This window comes from Pteronotus mesoamericanus, unplaced genomic scaffold (genome assembly GCF_021234165.1).
Source record: "Pteronotus mesoamericanus isolate MK-2021 breed Mesoamerican mustached bat unplaced genomic scaffold, CSHL_Meso_final contig_98, whole genome shotgun sequence".
Lineage (NCBI taxonomy): Eukaryota > Metazoa > Chordata > Mammalia > Chiroptera > Mormoopidae > Pteronotus > Pteronotus mesoamericanus.
Window position 1 is genome coordinate 5,597,065 of NW_026555295.1, and position 22,039 is coordinate 5,619,103.

The 22,039-nt window shown below is 45.5% G+C and overlaps 1 protein-coding gene across 1 annotated transcript in view; it reads left to right on the top strand.

Annotated features, from left to right (window-relative positions):
* Nucleotides 1-3,419: 3,419 nt before the first annotated feature.
* SPRED2 (sprouty related EVH1 domain containing 2) overlaps nucleotides 3,420-22,039 on the top strand; it is a 110,065-nt gene continuing 91,445 nt past the window's right edge. The window contains exon 1 of the mRNA XM_054586877.1: nucleotides 3,420-4,210. Coding sequence (XP_054442852.1) covers nucleotides 4,185-4,210 — 26 coding nt within the window. The 5' untranslated portion in view covers nucleotides 3,420-4,184. The remainder of the gene's footprint in view (nucleotides 4,211-22,039) is intronic.

The window sequence follows — 22,039 nt, forward strand, 5'->3', positions numbered from 1 at the left end:
CCATTCATGCCCTGACTGGAACGACGCGCGCCGGGTGGGGGAGGGCACCATTCCCGGGCGCCGGGTCAGTTTCTAAGTTTGCATCATTCCCTTCATTACGAGAGAGCTTGAGTTTCTATTCGTGCCATCGGGTCTTGGAGGAGACAGCTGGGCTACAAGCTCACTTGGCACACACTGGCACACACGACTGCTTATTTAAACATAATAATAAAGGCACCCGAGCGCCCGAGGCGCGGCCCAGCAGCGCGCAGGGCAGGGCTCCCGGCAGACCGGAAGGAACTGATAAACTGAGCGCTAATGACACCTTCTCCCTCCCCCGTCGGAAGTGTCCTCCAAGCGCCGGTCATTGAGAAATACCGAAGGGGCAGAAAGGGGGTGAGATGAGGACAGGCCCCAGCGCAGCTGCGCGCGCCTCGCGTGCCGCGTCAGTGGGGGAAAGGTGGGGTCTGCGGACTGAGCCGCACACACCTTAGGGTAGAGTCCTCTCCAAGTCACTCCTCTCCCCAAGCGCGCCCCCGGTGGGGGAGGGGTAAGGGTGAGTGATTTGTTGGATTCTACCCTGCCACCCCACCCTGGGGAGATCTACACTTCCGGCCCTACTGGACCCCGACGGGCTAGAAGTGGGAGGACGAAGAGCACGAAAGAGAGAGCAGATTGCCAAGAAGGATAAAATGTCCTCTTCTCCCGGCACCCATGGAGGAGGCGGGGACCGCGGCGGGCTTCAGAGTAAAACAAGACCTGCGGGTCTACTGAGCATGCCCGTCCCGGGGCTACCGAGGGTCGCTCCGATTCCGTGCTCCAGGTTTTCCCGGAGGCTGTGGGGTGGAGGAAGGACCTGGGTTGGGGTGCTGCCCCGCCAGGGACTCGGGATTGAGAGGCGGGGCGGGGGGGGGTGGTGGTGGTGGTGGTGAAGGGGTCTTCTTGCTTGGGGCTCCACTAGATTTGCGTAAGTTAGCGAGTAGATTGACAATACTTTTGAAGCTGTATGACCTCACTCTGAGTCGGCACCCTTGATTTGATCCTGTGCAGAGCTGATTTGCCCCCTTTTCCAGGTTGTAGGGGAGATACAGGGATGTAGATGTTTAGCTCTTTCAGTAATGCCATTAAATTAAAGCCCGAAATCCATGATAGCCCCGATTCTGGTAACAATCTAGTAGACTTTGATAACACTATCATATTCGGATCAATAAACATAGCTGAGTTATTCGCCCAATGTATCATTTACCATGGAGTGGCAGAAGGACTTGATGGGGAGGACCAAGAGGTGACCTGCTAGGAACTTCCATCAAAAGGCCCCTTTTGGGTAATGAACAAGGTAGAAGAGAAGTGGAACATTTCCTTGAGAAGAACATGAAGTACTGGAAGTGGAGGGGGGAATATTTAGTAATCCAGTTGCCTAGAAAGAAGAAAGGGTTACCATTAATTTTCAATTTGCAGTGTGCTTAATACCCTCACCTTATAGCCATTTCATCTTCCCAGCAACCCTATTTGTGGGTATTATCCTGACACTACAGACACTGAACCTGAGGCTCAGAGAACCTAAAATCCTGCTGGAGTCTGGCACAAGGGCAAAGGATCCAAATGGGGACCTGGTGAATTCTGGACCTTGAATATTTTTCTTAGCTCCTTCTGACTGCCTGGCCCAAGGGCCAGGGCCAGTCGTTCGCCGCTATTAGCAGGGAGCTGGATAAAGAAGTAGTGAAGACACCAGCTCTGCTTTCCTACCTATGGAAGTTAATAATCACTTCAGCAGCTACCTTGCCATTTGGGTTCTCTGAAACTGGATGGTGGACCCAAAGAAGTACCCACTGGGTGAAATAATTCTGATAGGGGCAAATGTTTGTGCTCCCAGAAGTCCAGGAATGACTGAGTGAGAAATCTTTCAGCACCTCTAGGAGAAAAGCAATGATGGCCAAATGTGATCCCTCGGTAGATGTCTTAGCTTTATGGAGATTTAGAGACCACTGAGATCTTGCTCTGTTCAGTGTGTTCTCAAAGACTCTCAGTGGCCCCCAAAACTGAGGAAGACAACCTTGGCCTTGTTATCCTTGTTTTATAAACTGAAAAATTGCTGTAAGCTTCACTCAGGGTCTCTAGGCTGCTAGAAAACCAGAACCCAGGTGTTGTTTCCATCTAGTGCTCTTTTCACCATCATATATACCAGCATTCAGCATCAAAGGCGGGTCAGGCCCAATCCATAGCCACAAAGTTCATGGTTATGATCAGCATGAAGCTAGGGTAAACCACTAGTTTCTCCTTGACTCAAGGTGAAACTCCCACTCTCTTTGGAGCATTTGTGGCCTTCCGTGTGTGTGTGTGTGTGTGTGTGTGTGTGTGTGTGTGTGTGTGTACCCTTTTGATGTGCTACATTTGAGGTGTGTTTAATTTACTTTTAATTCGTTCAATGATTGCAATTTAGTTACAATATCTGTGTAGTCTCTTGGCACATTCAGGAGGATGGAAAAGTCGTGTTTGGAGAGCAGGAAGGGCAGGGACTGTATTCCTTGCTCCCTAGCAAGACCCCAGAAGGAAATACCCAACAGTTATGTAATTTGTAGGACTCACTGCTAGGTAAAAATATGGGGCCCCTTGTTAGTTTAAACCCTAAAAGATTTCAAGACTGCAACAGTAGAGCATCAAAACAAGCAAACATCCTTGTGCAACTGTGCAGGGTGCATACCAGGGAAGCGAGCCCTGCCCACTGGTCAAACAGCGCTGCTTTGGAGATCATGGGTTCACCTAGGCGATGGTCCCAGGCCAAGGCAGGAAAAATAATTTAAAGACAAAGGGTAGGGACAGGGGGACTCCCAGCGCTCTCCATCTCCCCATTTCTCTGTGCCAAAGCTCACTGGGCTGCAATCTCTATCCCAGTAACTATGGTCTTCAAGGGCTGGGGACAGGGCCACTCTCCACCTACGTGAGTGATTTACTGAATAATTTTTAAAAATATATTTGGGCTTACCATTTAACCCCAAGAAAATCCAACATTTCTACTGAAATGCAAACGTTTCTGGACTGCGTTGGACTTAACCTTGTATTCTTTTTATGTACTACAAATAACGATTTCTTAAAAATGCCCGTCCCCCTACCAAGACAAAAAAGGATCATAAGATTCACGTGAAACTGAAAAGCTTCTGCCATTCAGAACCTTGGCAAAGGCACCTGCGCCGCCCTCACCCTCCCACCCCACCGTGTCGGGGCAGATGGTCCTCAGAGCCCGAGTCCCCCTCCGGCCCTTACCGGAGTTTACCCTTCCTCCTCCTCCACCCACCCCCCGATTTTTAATCCAGGGGTTTGGTAGGAGGGAGGGAACTAAACGGGAGCCAGATGTGAGCAAGTCCCCCGCTCCCGCCTCCCTCCTACTCTCGGGCATCTTAAAACCCGGAGCTCTGACGAGGGAGGATCTGGAGCCACACTGACGCGGCGCAAACAACTCCGCTCCGCGGCTCCCCCGGGAGTGGAAGCCCGGAGGGAGGGGGATAGGAAGCCGGGCATGCTCAGTAGAGGCGACAAAGTTGGGGTTTTTTTCTCCCTCTCTCTCTTTCCTCTCCCTCTCTCTCTCTTTTTTTTTTTCGGTCGCAAGTAGGAAGCTTTTTGCACTCCACCACCTCTGGCCGCTGGGAAGACGTCATCGCTTCCGCCCTACTTCCTCCTCCTGTTGGCGGCGATGAGAATCCAATATGGAGTAAATCGGTAGAGTCGAGAGATGGGGCTCGGACGGGGCGCCCTGCACCGCCTCCCAGGCTCACCTCCCCCGGCCTCCGACCGCTCCCCGGAACCGTGATTGGCCCGGCCCCCGGGTGCGACCCCGGACCGAGCCCCAACCCGCGATCGGCTCTCTTAGCAGTCCCCGCCGCTCCACGGCGCGCTTGTTTTTCTCGTCTCCCTCACTGCCGTCCCCTGCCCAAACCGCTCCCCCTTCGCCCGCTCCGGAGCCCCTGGAGCCCCCGCCCGACTCGCCTCTCGGCGCTGCGGCGCTCCTTAACCCCTGTAACTTGCCTTTGCACCCCTTCCCCCAAATCACCCCGCGCCTCGGTTGTCCTGCTTCCCCTTCTGCCTTGTGCGGCGCCCCCTTCCCCAACCAAATCAGGCGATCTCCGGAGATGTGAAGGGGGGTGAGCGGACAGGAAGATGAAGGGAGCAAAGCTGCCCGCCGCGGGACAGGCGTCTAGGTGAACAGGAAAATGACCGAAGAAACACACCCGGACGAGTAAGTTTGGCTGCGGGGTGGGATGCGTGTGTCCCGTGGGGGCAGCGTGGGGGTCGGAACTGAGGACGCCGGCGGGGACGCTTTTTGGGTGAACTTGGAGTAGGGTGCAGAGACTCGCTGGCCTGTGGGGTTTGGGACGCGACATTTCCTCCCTTGTTGTTCAAGTGAGGAGGGGGCAAAAACTGCCATAGGCCGGCGGGGGTGCGTCTGGGGTCGGCGGGCTGGTGGCTGCTGCGGGGGCCAAGGGCGCACTGGTGACCTCGGGGAGGTCCCCGCTCCCTCTCCGGAGAGTTCAGACATCCACCACCACCCCGAAATCCTTGGCACCCGGAGCGCAAGACCTGACACCCCCACTTCTGTTTCCTGGGGTCGGTGGGTTTCTACATGATGACTTTGTGACTCTCCCGCCCCGCTGCTCGCCCTGCGGTCCTGTCGGGAGCCTTCTCGGGCCCAGGCTCCGCCATTTCGTTTTCTTGAATCGCTCTCATTTGCATACCACATTTTCATTCATAAAAAACGCGGCCGAGCAAGGGGAGCACTTGACGCGGGCTGTGCGGGGGTCTCCGTGCGCCCGGGTCCCTGCGCGGGCCAGCGTGCAGGAGCCGCCCTCGGGGTCTCGCGGCGCGTGCCAGCGTGTGTGCACGCGCTTGTGGGCCCGGGACTGGCGCCCCGCAGGGTCTGGGTAGCTTGGGGGGCGGATCCGAGGCGTGCGCAGCGGGGGCGGGGATCGTGCGGGGCAGTGTGCTGCTGGCGTGTGCGTGTGTGTGTGCACGCGTGTGTGTAGAGGCGTGCAGGGCACTGTGCTGGGGGTGCGCGCGCGAGCGTGTGTGTGTACGGGAGTGCGGGCCCGCGGGTAACAATGCCCGGGGTGCTCCGCCCTAAGGGCTGTCGGGCCAGAACCACTGCCCACCTTGAGACCCATGCGATTCTTCATCCCCGGGCCAAGGAGCAGTTTCCTCCAGCCTCGTGGTTGCAGAGTCGGGTTTTTTTGTTTGTTTTGTTTTTTTTGTTTTTGCCACCCCCGCTGGAGGCCGTTCCAATCGCTGGTGCAACGGAAGCTAGGCCACTGGGCCCGGTGCCTGAGGTCGTCGGCCTCGGGTCCGAGCGGTCCCCGCACGGCGGCTACCACTTCTCAGCGGCTGTGCCTGCCACCAGCCACTTTTTTTTTTTTTTTTTTTTGTGAATAAGACGCTCTCCTTTATTGTCACATGATAGCCGTCCCCTCCTCCCCTGCACATTCATAAATCCGGAGCCTGCCTCGGCTCTTTTCATTCAGAGCTGCCTGCCATTAGCCAAGGTAGTGGTGGCGCTGGCTTGGGCGCAAAGACCCTGTCCGCAGCGACCCTGCCCGCAGCCGCTGGTACCAGCCGTGGAGGGAGGCCCGTGGAGTGTCTGCGGGGGGTGTAGGGCCTGCGGGTAGACGGCTCCCGAGTCTTCTGCCTCTTCGAGCATTGAGACTCGGTGCAGAGAGGGGAAGTGACTCAGGGCTTGGGCGACCGAGAGGGCTTCTCTTTGCAGCAGGTGACAGATGCTGTGTTCTACTCTAAGAATCTACTCACTTCTTTTTTTAATGCCCCTTTATCCTTTGGCGTCTGCTGTTGCCAGCCTGGGCGGGAGGGGGAGTTAGGAGAGCTGGTCTTTGGGAAAGGGAATTTCCTTCCTGTGGGTCCTCAGGGAGCTTTGATTGCTGTAACCCCTAGTCTGCCGGGTACCCGTAGCTGGAGAGGATCCGCCTGGTGTGCATGTTGTATCTATCCCACCACATCTGGTGGCCCTTCTTTTTTAGGCATTTTTCTTGGCCTTCGTAGACGATCTTGAACTGGGAAAATGGGGGGGAAAAGTTGTGTTTGTAGGGCTGAAATGTGGGGGTGGTTTATGCTGACGGGCCTTGATCCCTTTAGGACTTGCTTAGTCACAGATACTCCTACGGATCCTCCTTTGTCCCTGCACACACAAGTAACAGTAGTAGCAGGAAGGCACACTTGCCGTGCTCTGGGTTTCAGAATCCTGAAGATTGGTTCGACCACCCTACGTTGGGTTCCTTGGCTCCATCCCTTGTGAATACTGGCCTGGCCTCTCTTTGGCTGTATGTTATCTGGTATCCAAAGCAAAAGGACATCGTGTGGGATCACCAGCAAGAAATAAATATCTCTATTCCAGAATGGAACCGGCTACCCCCACTGCTGTCAGAAGCCCATTTGAGACAATGGATATTTGAGGACACGTTCTGGTTTCAGTTAAAGAATCAGAGGGCTGTGGCGCCTTAGCCCACTGCAGAAACAGCCTTCTCAGGATTGCTTTTAATATAGTGACCTTGGCATGAAACATGAAATGCCTGGTAAGAAGGTAGGCTGCATGGGCTGTAAACTGGCATTTGTGGACACTGTCCATTTATTGTTCAACGTTTTTATGTAATGACCCATCTGAAAAATTGCTTCTAAATGTTGGTGCCAGGAAGAAGGTTTCTGTCTGAGTTACAGAGCTTGCTGTGATTGTCTTGTCTTTTCTACTACTGTCTGGAAGCTCAGAACCAAAATTATTGCTTGATTAGGATAGCCGTATTAGCCTAGGGTTTTGCTAGATTTATTTTCTTCTCTTTATGAATTTTGATCTATTTTCTCTTCTAATGATTTCAGGTTTGAGGTCCCTCAGATACCTTTTGGAAGTAGGCAAGGTTTGCAATACTTATAAAGAGAAATGGTGATATTAAATGGAGACCTAAGGGAGTTACATCACATGAGAATGCAACAAATCAGAATCTTACAACTCATAAAATTATGCTTACTTAAAAAATAAGTGTTTTGCCTTCTAATGTTCTTTTTCATGTCAATTTAAAGCACCTCTCTAATAAACATATAGTAATTTGGTAAAGCTTGTCTGCTCTTTTCACTTATGGTCCTGAAAAATAGCTTTTGTATGGAAAATATATTAACTGATCCCACTCCAGTGAGAAATGCATGTTAAGATTTGTAATTATGCAATTTTTTTTTTTTTACAATTTAAAAAGTAAAGAGCATCAACAAACTATTGAAAGTGGTCTTTATATAGGATTAGAATATTTTTTAAAAATCATACTGTATCTTTAAAGCATTTGATCATCGCTATGAATGGTTTGGAAATTCACAGAAAAAAAATGAAGAAATCCTTCTCAAGTGAGCTATATAACCCCAGAGACATCAGGTTTTCATTCAGCTTTTTATTTAGTTCCTCTTGTGAACTTTTCTCTGCAACACTTATCTTGCTGAGAGAATGGATTTGCAGCTTTGCCTGCAGCATATTCCTAATGTTGAAAGATTTCTCCTAAAAAAAAGAAGGCTTAAATATTTTTGAGGAACCATTTCAAAAATAGACATCAGACCTCTTATATCTAAGTACTTGAGCTTACTTCCCGAAAGAGGGGAATATTCATTGGTGAAACCACAACGCCATCATCACACTTAACAAAATTAAGAATAATTCCCTAATATCTTTAACATTCAGTCTCAGTTGTCTGAAAAAATGTCTTTTATAAATGTCTTTTTCAGCCAGGATCCAATCAAAGATCATGCATTAAATGCCACTTGTGAAATACACTGAAAGCTCTAGGCTTACCCATTTGCTCACTTTCTGATCAAAGGCAAATTACTTATGTATCCTACCTAGGTTTTACCTGAGTGTAAATAAAATGGGAATAAATATTAGTGATTTTATGGAGTTGCTGTTGAGAATTAAATGAGATAGTTTATGTAAAGCTTACAATCCAACACCAAGCATAAAACAAGCGACTAGTACGACTCTTTAGGGGAGCAATGACATAGGTTTTTTAAAAGGTTACCTTGTTAATTTACAAATAACCTTGGGAAGGAGGTGTAAAGCTGCTTGCCTAAGGCAGCAAGCCTTTTTTTTTTTTTTTTAAAGTACTTCATTTAGGCTTCTCAACAACACTATGAGATAGGTGGTATTATTACTCACACTTATAGATGGGGCACGGACCTGTTAAGTAATCAGCCCAAGGTCATATCCTTAGCAATGGAAGAAGCTGGGGTTTGAGCACCCCAGCAGCCTGACTTAGGAAGAGCTGTGTTTTTAACCATTGCGTGGTACTGTCTCTGAAGAGGAAAGGGTGGCCATCCTTGGTCATTCTGACTTCAGAGCTCACACTGTTGCTGCCAGTAATGCTGTCCCTAATTCTGTACTGGTGACAATCTGTCATTGCCATAATTTCTTCCACTTCCCTTTTCTTTGTGAAAATGCAGTAAGACACGTACTGAATTAAAGTGAATTTAAATAAACTTGGGTTGGAGAATTCTGTGATGCACCTTAAGACAATAGAGGTGTGAATTCTCTACGTTCATTGAAATAACAGATTAGAAATTAGGCTTGATACAACATTGATCCGTGTTCTTTGCCTTAGCCTCAAAAAGAGGATGTGTTTCTGCTGCACATAAGTAAAATCCTTGAATGTTAAAAACATGGAGTTGACTTTGCAGACTTGGAATCTTGGTTCATTTATCAGAAAATCTTGAAAGCTAGGCACAAAAAATTTGGAAAGACCTTAGCAAGGCTGTAAGCCAGGACGTCGTCATTGTGGTCACTGTCATTGCATAAAGTCGTTGTATAAAGTCCCTACTACAAGGCCCTGTGTCTTGTTAGGTGGTGGGCCTGGCCTTATCTCCACCTGCTGGGTTTGTTTCCATAGGGATATTAGCAAATCCAACCTCCTTTCTAGCTATAGTTGATCCCCAATCAGTTATAACCAATAAAATACATAAAAAGTGAATCAGTACAAATATCAAAACTATTCTGCTTTAGCCTGTTTACTCACGCTCTTTTTACTCTGGAATTCTCTTCTTCCTTCCTTTCCTTCTCCAACAAGTGAAATTCTCATTCCCCCAAACAAGCTTGGAACCATTCCTTTTATGAGGTCCTCCTAGACTTTCCTTACCCCCATTTACAAAGTCAAAATTGAGGACTCTATCATTTTCCCTCACACTGTATGGCAGTTACCACAATTTATATTTGGGCTTATACCCAGCTAAAGTCTGCCCCAGAATAGGAGCTTTTTGATTTCAGGGTTACCTCTGAACTGCCTACTTTTCTAGTCGGCCCAGTACCATCAGGCACCTTGTGGTTGCTAAAGAAACCTTATCAATTAAAATTGATTTAGATATTTTAAAATGCTGTTTTCGTCCCTATCGACTAATGCAATAATTACAATTGTATTTGGTTAACTAAGGGTGTGTAGAAGTCTCCTGAGAAACTCCCATGTTCACATGAAGCTCTTGGAGTGGTTTGTAGAAATTGGGTGCAGAACTTTCTGGTGGTGGTAAAGTGTGACTGACAACTCAAAACCATTTTGATTCTAATCACTGGTGCAGTAGGAACTAGGAATTGAAGCCATGGAACTGGGAAGTAGAGCAACAGTAGGTCAAGGCTTGTGTTTCTGCCTCTGCAGGAGAATCTCTGAAGAAATCACAATATTAACAATTTGCAGTAGCTCAAGGTTCTGATGGAGTCTTAACACTTGAAGTTGGAGACAGCGTGCTGATGAACTCCAACATTGGCAAAGTTCCTATGTTACTGGACTAAATGAACGCAAATGCACAATTTAATAGCAAAATCCTCCCAAAACTGAACAAGATGATGATAAAGGCAGAGCCGGAAGTTTTGGTGTGTGTGGTTGTTTGTTTTGGCTTATTTTCCCTTAAGGAAATTGGGCTGACTTTTTTTTTTTTTTAAAGACCCAGTCATATTGATAAACTTGATGACAATTCTTTTTTTTTTTTTTTTTTTAAGATTTTATTTACTTTTAGAGAGAGGGGAACAGAAGGAGAAAGGGAGAAAAACATCAGTGTGTGAGAGAGAGAAAAAAGAATCAATTGGTTGCCTCTCACATGCCTCCATTGGGGGACCTGGCCCACAACCCAGGCATGTGCCTGACTGGGAGTCAAACCGGTGACTTTTCAGTTCCTAGGCCTGCGCTCAATCCACTGAGCCACACCAGCCAGGGCGATGACTAATCTTACACATATTTCTTTTTAATGAACATTTAAGGCTAGAACATTGATGACCTCTTAGGCATTTTCTAGGGCTGTTAGTTGCTGGAGTAGAAGGAGTATTTGGCAGGGGTATGTACAGTGCTCTGTGGAACAAAATGCATTTTCTTGCGCTTGCCCTGGGTTGGCCTGAAGGATTGTTGCCACAGCTTGACATGTCCCATGCGATGGAAAGAAAGTCTGGCTAGGATCTTAGTAAAATCCTTGATAGAAACTGGATTATGAGAAATAACTACTCATTTCTCAGGTAACCTTTGTCAACAATAAGTTCACATGTGGCATATTGCACACATGATAGCAGATTGTGTTTATGTTATTTATGCTACTCTCAAAGGTTAGTTGAATACTGGCTTAAAAACAAAATTGCTGTTTCCCTGCACTTAGAGCGGAGAGGTGAAGCCACGAATTTTGACTTGAGCGTTTGGCACTTGTGATTGAAGAGCTTAGATATGGGCAGCCTCTGTTGGCTCTTCTGTGCACTGAAATAATGATTTTTCAAATCTAGTTGTTTTCATTCTTAGATATATTTATTCCCTGTGGTCCATTTATAAATGCTTAAAACTTAATTAGGTTAAGTTTTTAAGTTGTCTTTCCAAGTTCATCTAGTAATGACATCTTTGTCTTTTCATTTTCATTATTTATTTCTCTCCTTTTTCTCTTTGCATTGCTTTGGCTCTAGCCTCCAGCATTGATTTTTCAGATAAGCATTGTTTGTTTTGTATTTGCATCCCACTCAGAACTGCACAGGCACTGACCTATTTGCCCTTCTAGGTAGGGAACAATAGCTTATTAATCCTTTTAGGCTTCCTGACCCCAAAGTAGGCTTTCTGCAAATGTTTACTGATTGGTTAAATTCAGTGGTCATTAATTTAAAAAATCACTTTACCTTATAAAATTATAAGCAGTTATTCACATTGTACTTAAGTCCTAAAAGACGTTGATGTTGCTTTTCAAATTACCCTGAAGGGCCGGCTGCCAAGATGGCAGTGGAAGAAGCAGGGGCTCTGGGGTGACACCCTGCCCCGGCTCTACAGACTCAGGGGCCCGGGAAAGTGTCCTACGCCATGAGTCCTGGATTAATGGAATTGAAGTTCATTCTGCTTCCTACTTCGATAAGCTGTTAAAAAGTGGAAATGTAAAGCAGTGGCACTCATCTACCTCTGGTAGGCTTCACATCATATAGCAAGGTATCATTTGCTTTCAGAATTTACAAGGCAGAGGATAGCCATGAACTGTGTTAGCCTCATAGCGACCTTTTGAAGCAAGAAACGGGACTCTCACTTTATGCCTAAGAGAACTGAAGTGACTTGCTCAAGGGGGTTTGTGGGAGAATTAGAGCCCAAAAGTCCTATTCTGCTTTTTCACTTGGTTTTCCAGGGCTGTCCTGGCAGGCTCCTCTAACAGAAGCTTAGTTTTTGTACTATAATAATCAGTAATGGCCAGCTTGGCCCCTTTACTCAATGATCCTACTTGGCTACGCTTTTTGAGATTTTTATATCTTTTAGTAGCTTTCCTTGTTTCTTACTGTCAGTGTTCTTACCTATTGTAGCTCCTTGGCCCTCCTGCCGTCCCTCTCTCTGGTCTAGAAATCATACTACCAATGGTGTTCAAAATATTTCTAAAACAGGAGTCAGTTGTCTTGGTAGGAATGGGTGGGGCCCAGGGTTCTCCTAGAAGTAAGGTGCCTTATGACTTGTTTTGTCTACTTGCATGCTATGTTGGGATTTGCGTTTTATATTTCCAGCCAAGGAATAGAGTGGATGCTGGACCAGAGGTTTAATTTAATCAACAAACATCTCAATAATTTTACTCATTTTTCCAGACCTTTTAAAGCCACATAAGTGTGAATATTGTCTTAATATAGTAATAAAATTTCTCTCCTCTGCTTAATAGGTTAAATCAAATCTGTGGCTTTCTCAGGCTCAACATTCCAATACAAGTCTGCTCTGCCAAGATATGGTGTGCACTGGTTCAATGCCACTTCTGGCCCTGAAGGCCTCATTGTTGCCTTCTAATTAATCTGTGTGTGCACAGGTTTTAGATCAGGAGTCTGCTGTTTGTAAACCATCCTTGCATCTTGTACCATCCATTCTTAGATGACTTTTACACTAAGGAAAATAAGATACTAGATTACAGTTGTCCATTTGGAGTGTGCTAGATTCTGAGCCTAAAGAACTTAATTGCATAGCCACCAGGGTTCTTACTCTCTAGAGTCCCGGGCACTTTCACGTGTCTGAAGGGTATGAGAGGACGGCATTGCCTTGATGCTTGACTGACTGACTGCCAGTCAGATCTGTTTTCCTTTTCCTTTCCCTCTTTCTGCACGGTTCCTTCTAGAGCTGCAGGCATTGGAATTCCCAGAATTGGGTTGGGGGTTAGAATCCCCTAACAAGTTCTACAAGTTACATATAAGGTGAATGTATGTTGTGTGAACAAGTACTTGCACACTCACGCATGGATGGGATGTATCTAACACCCAAGCATCCCCAAACTACAGACAAGGAAAAGATTCATAGAGGTTAAGTATCTTGTCTGGTGTCACAGGGCAGGATTTATTGTTTTTAACCTAGATCCTTAACCTTCAAATCTCCTGTCTGTAGAACAACATTATGTATTATAATTTTACGGAGCCTCAGTTTTCTCATAAGAAATTGTGTTGTGTGTGTACAGGCTGATTTATATTACTGTTGAGTAAGTGAAATTAGAACTCAGAATCCTGTAAATGCCTCAAAACTATGAGGTGACATTTCTTCCTCGCATTTCTGTGTAGCTCTGTGGAGCTGAGAAGCAGTGCCCACTGAGGTGGCCTTTTCTGTACTGAGATAAAGAGCAGCTCTATGGACACCTCTTTTGGAAAGAGATCTAACCACCTTCCTCTTGATGGAAAAAATGTGTGTGAGCAGAAGGCTAATGAAGCACCATACTCTCCTGGACCTGCGTTTCAGCCTACCTGTTGGAGAGGGGGATCACACTTGAACATGCGTACGGCATTACTTGGGAATCTTGTAAAATGAAGCTTGTGCTTTGGTAAGGCCTGGGATTCTGCATTTTTAACAATCTTGCAGGTGCTGCTGGTGCTGCCGACCCATGGAGCGCACTTTTGAGTAGCAAGGGCCTATCTGGTTGTGATGGCGGTGCACACAGCTGCCAGGTTTGTGTCTTCAAAGGTGACTTCACGGAGCTGGTGTTTGGAATCTGCTGAGGAAACTCACTGGACAATACACACTGAGCGATAATATCAAGCTCTTGTCCTTTCCTATCCCTGGCAGGACTTCCGGCTTTGAGGTATAGCTTCATTTTGGATGGGAATGTGCCAGGGAGGTTTTGTTTTTGTTTTTGTTTTTTCCTCCCCTCCCTTTATGACTTGAGAAAGTTCTTGAGAATATTATTGAGATGCCAGGAGACCTAAAAGTTCCATCGCTTAAAAAGAAATACGATGTCCTAGCACTTTGTCTGTGATGTCTGATAGTCAGCTGGCACTCTGTACCCTCCAGACAAATGAGTCTTGTGTGGAAAGCCTGCCGCCCTGGGAAGCAGGCTCGCTCAGCCCTAGAAGAAATCACAGGAAGTAATTAAACAGAGAAGGTCAGAGAAAGAGGAAGTGGTTGTGTTGTTTCTGATGGGAATTGCATTGTTGTTCCTGGGGATCAAGATCATGATGTTTAAGTCTTCTGGAATGTGGCTGCTTGGGGATTTGATTGTATTTAAATTGCAGTCCTTTTCGTTTATTCTTTTAGACAGCAATCTAGTTAGGAAATGAATTGCTTTTAGGTCTTATCAGGAATCCCCACGTGCCTAAGCACAAGTCTTAAGCAGGGAGTTGCTTATAGCTTGGCAAATTGCGCTTAAATGAAACGAATGTCAAGACTATTAGAGGTTAATTTTAGGTGTCTAGAGTTCTTCCTAATTCTCCTGATTAAACACTTTAACATAATAGTTTCCTTAATTGGAATAATGATAGAATATTAGCATGCATATTAAACCATTTACCCAAATTTGCATAGGGTTAACATGCAAATCATCAATCACTTGTCAATCCTTCCTCTTTAGTGATAATTCCTTGGTGAGAGATGGGAAGAGACTGGAATATGAATCTGGAATGGGGCTTTCTTCAGGCAGCATTGTTAGGAAAACTAAGAATAGATCAGAGGGCTGAAGTGAGAAATCCTTTGTTTCCCCCCAAAAGACATTCTAAATATACTAACGCCTGTGATAGTCATATCTCCAACATGGAGGTTGATGACATGGGAGATCCAAAGTGAGTTGACTGGATACCCTTTCTGGCTGTACCTTCCTTAGCCTGTACTATTTTTCTTTCAGAGGAAGGTAATAGGAGACTTACGGCCCCTCCCCAACATGTAGATACCACCTCTGAAGTCTTGAACTGAGGCCACCACTCAGCAGTTCCCAAACAAGTGATTGGGGACCCATAAGCACCCTAAGTATTGTTTGTGAACCAAGTACATACAGTTACCCATATATATGTGTTACTCTCTTTTGATGTATTTATGGAATAGTAAAATACAGCCTCATTAAAATATTACTGAATTCACCATGGATGTTTGTCATATTTTTCTCAACTCACAGTTATTAAAAAGTACAACTATAATACCTGGGGAGGAGGGGCTAGTCCCCGAATTTTCTCCCTTTGAGTAGCTATACTGAGAAAGTTGGGACTCGTTGCTGTGACCCTTATTCTGGATGGAAGGAAAAAAGTGTGGTCCTTCTGTAGGGGAGGCTTGTATAGGGGGTACACTCCTACCAATGGGTGGATTGGATGGAAGGTCAGGCAGGGGTGTCGAACCCGTGGCCCCTGGACCACATGCAGCCCAACACAAAATTGTAAATTTACTAAAAACATTATGAGATTGTGTGTGTGTGTGTGTGTGTGTGTGTGTGTGTGTGTGTGTGTGTGATTACATATTGGAATGTATTCAGTGTGTGGCCCAAGATAACTTTTATTCCAGTGTGGGGCAGAGATGCCAAAAGGTTGGACACCCCTGGAAAGCAGAGGACCAGTTTAGTTGGAGGTGGATGCAGTAGACTTGAAAATGTGTCCGGACATTTCTCCTAGAGACTTGGCATCAAGTTGTGCCTTCTCATAAAAGAAAGAGAGAGCTGAAGGAGTGAGTCTTGGAACCTTAGGCAAGATGTCGAGCTTTTTCTCTGGACTCAGTTTTTCTCATCTCTAAAACAAAGAAGTTGAATAATATAATATTGGAGAATTCTTCTAGTTCCAAATGTTGCAAGGGCAGCTCATGTTAGAAACCTTTTATTTTTAGTATAATTAAAAAAAAATAGAAACAAGTACAAAGAAGAAATTAAAATGCTTCTTGCTACACCAGCCAGGGGAATGTTTCCGTTCAGCACCAGGGTGGGACTTGAGTTTGAAAGGACTCATCTGAAGATGGTGGTTGTATTTGTGGGGAGAGGGGCAGGTCAGGCAAGTTGGGGAGGTGGCATCCATAGACAGGGAAACTCCACCTCTGGGTTTATGCTGGGGAAGCTCAGAGAAAGCTGGTCCAATTGGCTGAGGCTAAATTTGGGAGACTATTCTGTGCCAGGCTAAGTAGGTGTTGGGACTTTTGTTCTTTAGGTAGAATTGAGCTGTTTAAGGTTTTCAAGCAAAGAAATAAAGTGACATTGGTAAATTTGCACCGGCTAAAGGGTGGGGTGCAGGTGAGGCTGGAGTCAGGAACGCCACTGGTAGCTCTGGCTCTGCTGTATCTGAGCAGGACTTTTCTCTTTGGCTTTAGTGACGTGCAGCAGGCATTACTGTAGAAACCTTTGTTCCAAACAGGTTGTCACTCTGTTAGAAGATGGCCAAGGGGGCTGTGGAATGCAGAACAGCATTAACCAGCTTACTTTGTAGATCAAACTTAAGCTTGGTAATAACCCAATGAGGTTTTTTGTTTGTTCTTAATATTACTTCTGCAGGAAGGCAGCACTGGTCAGCTGAAATTCCCCTTGTGAAGTAGGGGATATATTGCCCTTTCTCAGTAGAGTCAAGCGATTGCAACTTGAGGATCAGTTGTAGCAGTGGAGAGGATCTTAGGAAAATACCCCTTTTGCAATCCTTTTTTAACATGTAAATTGCAATCCAGAGGCAGAGTGAGGAACCCAGATCACACAGCTAGTTGGTGGTTTGGGATATGTCAGTGAGCAGATGTCATCTGACTTCGGTTCCAGTCCTGTTCGGGGTGCTGTGTTAAACATTCATGATAATTGCTACCCTCAAGTTGTTGAACCCTCAGGAGATGGGAGAAAGATGGTGGAAACACTCAGTTCAAGGTAAATGTGGCCCATATTGATGGTGAACCGTCAACACTGAGCAGAATGCTAGTCTTTGTTAGCTCCTATATGAGGCTGGGGTGAGCTTGCCGGATGCGCTCCCTGTGTGGCTCACCTGTGGGTGGCAGGTAGGTATGGCTTCCACGCATTGTGTTTGAGGGACAGGAGGGCGGGGATAGCAGGGCCTCCTTCAGCTCCCTATCTTGGGACTAGAGAAGATGAGTCCTTAGATGAAAAGTTGAAATACATGTGACAGTCCCAGGCTTTTGCACGTGGGCACCAACAAAAAAAGTTTATGAAACATTACCTGTGCTTGTTCTTCCTCCCCAGCTCTAGCACCTTCTGTTCTCCCCATTTGTTTGTTTTTGATGTTAACCGACAAGGTGGTGTGGTCACAGGCAGCAGGAAGTAACGATTGATGTGCAGGTCTCCTGGGGTGGGGGGCGGTGGATGTCAGGGTGGGAAGGGTGGCGGTATGGCGCATTCCTGTGAGAACTCTGAGCACTTCTAGGCAAACAGGTGCTTTTACAGCAAAGAGAGGAAGACAAGAGTTGACCGGCTGATCATGAGCATTTTTTATGGTAGCTTTTTATTGTAGGTTTTTATAAGGCCACTGTCCCATAGGTTAACTCTAGATAAAGAATCGCTATCATTCTCTACTAAACCACACAGCTTGGTAAGTTTTGTGGCTAAGGACATGTGGAAACCTAGGCCTATGGGAGAATGGAAAAGTCCCCAAACCAAGACACAGTATTGCTGAGAGCCAGTAAGCGGGCTGGGAGGACACACCCTACTTTGCCTTGGTGAGACTTGATCCATTTTCCAAACCTGTTTTGAAACTATAGTTCTCAGTCAGGACTTTCTGGGAGCACAAGATTCACACTGTTTATGTAGGATAGGAAACTCGTATTTTTAAAGAATTTTTTTAAAAATAATTTTTCTTTTCTTGGGATTGTACACCCCTTGCCTTTTGTTTCCCCTTATTAATCCCTACCAGCCGGGCAACCTTACTCATAGAGTGAAAGCGTCCTTTGTGAGTTTCAAGATTCCCTTGTGGAGTTTCAGGCCCCTCCTCCCAGTACTTCTGGAACAGCCCCATGGTCAGGGTGGTTTGGTTATAAATGGTTTACCTGTGGATCCTCCCCTTCCCCATTCTATTGTTCTGAATTCCTCAATGACCAGGAGAATGAGAAAGGTGTGGTCAACCCCCCACCCCTGACATGGCAGCCTTAAATGCAAACCCTTCCTCCAACTGTCCGAACTAGGACGACTTACCTAGATAACTGGAGGCCTTGTGAGGGAGCACTCTGAGGTTGGTTTGGGATGCTGTTTAGGCCTCCACGCCCCTCCTTTGCACTTTCACCTTCCTCCTCCCTAGACCAAGTGAATGAGAATTTCGTTCCATCCCCTCTGTTAGTATTTTAAAAATCCAGGAGATTCTAATGTACCTTCGAATGATCAGGGTTTGGAAGAGGGCTGTAACCAACCAAGATGGTACTGACCAGGGAGCACTGACTTTTTTTTTTTTCAATCCTCACTCAAGGGTGTTTCACTGATTATAGAAAGAGAGAGAGAAACATCAATCAGCTGCCTCCTGCATGTGCCCAAAATAGGGATTGAACCTAGGCCTAGGTATGTGCCCTGACCGGGTATTGAACCCTCAACCTTATGGCGTGCGGGATGATGCTCCATCCAACTGAGCCACCTGGCCAGGGCAGAGCATTGGCTCTTTTCAAAAAAGATCCTCCTGAGTGACAGATATTGACTAAGCTTAATGCGGTGGTCATTTCACAATATGCAAGATCCAGTAGAAGTAACCCCTACTTGAGTGTGGTTGGTGGGGTAATACTATGGGTGTAATAATTTATAGTTTTACTTTGAGCATTTCACCTAAAATGTCATATGGTGTGCTTGAGTGTGATATTACATTACAGAATTGTATGCTTATGATTTTGTAATAAATTTTGTAATTAAGAAAGGGATATTATATGTGCCAGACCTTGTATACAAATATCAAATCATGTTCTACACCTGAAACTAATACACTGTTATATGTCAATCTTAATTAGTTCGTCATGTCAGAGGATATTCATAAGGCCGCACACATTCACATCAGTGGTCAGAAGTTCTGACTGTTAGTCCTTCCCTTCCCACCCTTTCCTCTAGGTTCCATCTCATTCCAGTTAGCAAATAATTTCTTAGGGAGGAAGACACCAAATTAATGTTAACATGAAGTGAGATCATAAGAGATGTTAAAATAAAATCTGACTCTTGATCCAAGATGTCTTTTAAACTGAATTTTAAAAAATCCTAAAGCTCACCCAAAAAAAAAAAAAAAAAAAAAAAAAAGAAATCACCTACAGTTATCCAAATTTATAACTGTTTTTTGTTGTATTTTTCAAAGATTTGGCCAAAACCTTGAAGGCCCTGTTACTTTTTTCTGCAAGTTTTCCTTGGTAATGTAACCCAGAGGCCTTTAGGATAGTAATTTAGCTATTTTAATGTGAGGCTGGTATTTGCTCGGATTTGAAGGAAAAATTAGGGAATCACATGCTTTTACCTAGAAATGAAAATACATTGATTTAACAAAAACTGATGCCAGGTTCTAAGATTTGCTTGTCACCCAGACGTGTGGCACCACATGCAAATGTGAGAAAGGCTGAAAAATTGTTTTAATATCTTAGAAACTGTAAAGAACATACTTTAAAATGGGACAGTCTTGCACAACATTGTGACTGTGCTAATCTCAGTGAACTATATACTTAAAAAATGGTTAGAATGGTAAATTTTATATTATGTATATTGTGCCATAATTGAAAGCAATATCAGCAACATCAAACCAAAGAAATGGGACCAAAGTCAACTAATGAATTTATAAGAACTCAAAGCCTTCTTTCCAGAAAAATTGCACCCCGAACAACTGCCTGGGTGTGGGCGCCTCAGATGCCAAATCTATTTCACACCTTCCCCTGTGGAGTGCTGGCTTCCTGCAGCAGATGAACTTTCAGATTAGGCATGAGCGCCCAAAGTCATGTATCTCCTAAATTTCCTGCAGTTGACCAAGTATGTGTGTTTCTACACAAATGTGTCTTTTTTTTTTTTTTTTTTTTTTTAATGGAGAGAGGGAGGAAGGGTGAGAGAGAGAGAAACATCAATTTGTTGTTCCACTTACTAAGCGTTCATTGGTTGCTTCTTTTATGTGCCCTGACCTGGGATCGACCCTAAACCTTGGCAGATCAGGATGATGCTCTAACCAACTGAGCTACCCAGTCAGGCCTATGCTGAAGGGGTCAGAACCTCTGAGAAAGTTCTAGAGGTCTGAACAGCTTGTCAGAGGTAATAGCAGAGCTGGTTGAGGGGAAGCTTGCTCGCTGGTGAACAGTGACGTGGCCCTGGGCAAGCATTCACACCCACAGAGCCTCGGAAGCTCTCAGGCAAAAATGCCAACTTCACAGGTTTTGACAACTATATGTGTTTTGTGCTCACACATGTGAAAAAAAAAAAAAAAAAAACCAGACAAGCAAGTCAGCCCTTCCACCCATTTGGAGCATTCATAATCTGACAGGTGAAATTAAGAATCATTTAATTCAAACAAACCTGTAAGAATGAATATGTGCAATAGTGCATGCCTGTGAGAAAAATACCAACTTGTTCTCTGAGAATCTCAGATTTCACATCCATGTTTTTGCTTTTTGTTTGTTTTTTTAGTATATTTTATTAATTGTGCTATTAGAGTTGTCCCGATTTTTCTCCCTTTGTCCCTCTCTGCCTGGTTACCCCCCTTCCCTAGTTCGTGTCTTTGGGTCATGCTTGTAAATTCTTTAGCTTCTCTATTTCCTATACTATTCTTAACACCCCCCTGTCTATTTTGTACCTACCAATTATGCTTCTTACTCCCTGCACCTTTTCCCTCTTATCCCCCTTCCCACTCCCAGCTGATAACTCTCCAAGGGATCTCCATATCTATGATTCTCTTCCTTTTCTAGTTGTTTTTTAAGTTTATTTTTGTTTTTGTTTTTTAGATTTAGTTGATAGTTGTGAGTTTGTTGTCATTTTAATGTTCGTAGCTTGATCTTTTTCTTTTTAAGACTTGATGTTTCTCTCTTTGTTTAACTAGTAGTGTGTTGGTCTGAATTGGTCTGTTAGTGTGTCTGAAGGGCATGCTCCTAGAGTGGGAATATTAGCAACTTCTTGTGTAGCTTTTGTTTTTCAATAAAACTACACAATAAGTCTTACCAAAATGTAGTCACTCTTGATTTTTGAAAATCTGTACTCATTCATAAACTGTTTATGGAGTTGATACTTTCTGGCCTTGGGCATACTTAAATCACCACATTGGATATTTAATTTGGCAATCTCTAGATCCAGTAGAAAAAAACAAATGTGGGAATGACCCTCTCTGATAAGCTTTGGGGATGGGATTATTGGTGGTCGGGGGTACATTTGTCCACGTGAAAGCACACAGGTGCCCTCCCCCACCCCACCCCAATGAAACAGGATCGGAAGATTTTACCAGTTTAGGGAGCTTGAGATGTGTGCCCTGTTCTAACCCGCCGGATGGTCCTTCACTTTGTGCTTGGACGCTTCCGCGATAAGGAACCCACATCTTGCTGTGCAGCTCTGATTGTCAGCAAGCTCTTCTATGGAACCACTGTTCTCTGCAGCAGCGACAACCAGTTCCCTGTTCTGATCTCCCTGCTGATACGAGAAGGCAGTGCTTCCCCTCTTCCTCAGGCCAGTCGTCATCTTGGTCTCCTTATCAGTGATCACGCTCAACAGTGTCTTTCATCAAATGGGGGCCCAGAACTGCTGGAGGTGCTTTTTCAGATGCCAGACTCTTTAGATACTGTGGGTGTTTGCCTCTCAATGCTGTCTAGGATGGCTTTGGGGCTATGGTCAGGGTCAAGGCTCCAGGTTGTCTGCATGGATGGTACATGCTGTGTGTGCTGAGCCTGCACCCTTGAGTTTCCTTTTAATCCATGTCAGCTACCGTCCGCTGCAATGGGCTTAGGAGGAATAGTTCTCTCGCCCTTTGAGAGGACATCCTGTTGGCTCCTGGTGTGCTAGGTAGGGATGGAGAAGGGCATTCCTCCTGCGCCAAAGGAATTCTCCATTTGTAGGTGAAGGACTCTAGTCTTCGGGATTCCTTGGGTAGTATTCTTTGGTAGGGTGCAGAAGGCCAGGCTAGAAGGTGAGTGAGCTGCTTATGTCACTGAAATCGTTGTTTTTTGAAGCTCGTTCTGGGCCACCTACTCACTCACTCACTCAGTAGTCTGGAGAGCTTGTTAAAATACACATGTCTGTGGCCCACCTGGACCTCCTGTTTCAGCCTCTCTGGTTGTGCAGCCCAGGGAATCTGCATTTTTTAAAAGCTTGCCAGGTGATTCCTCTGACTGCAAGCCAGAGTTTGACATCTGCTTCCTAAATAGTAATGATCTCTTTGATGTTCATTTTCTTAAACGTCCAAGGACTGAGTACTCAGGAATCTTAAAGGCCACCTTTG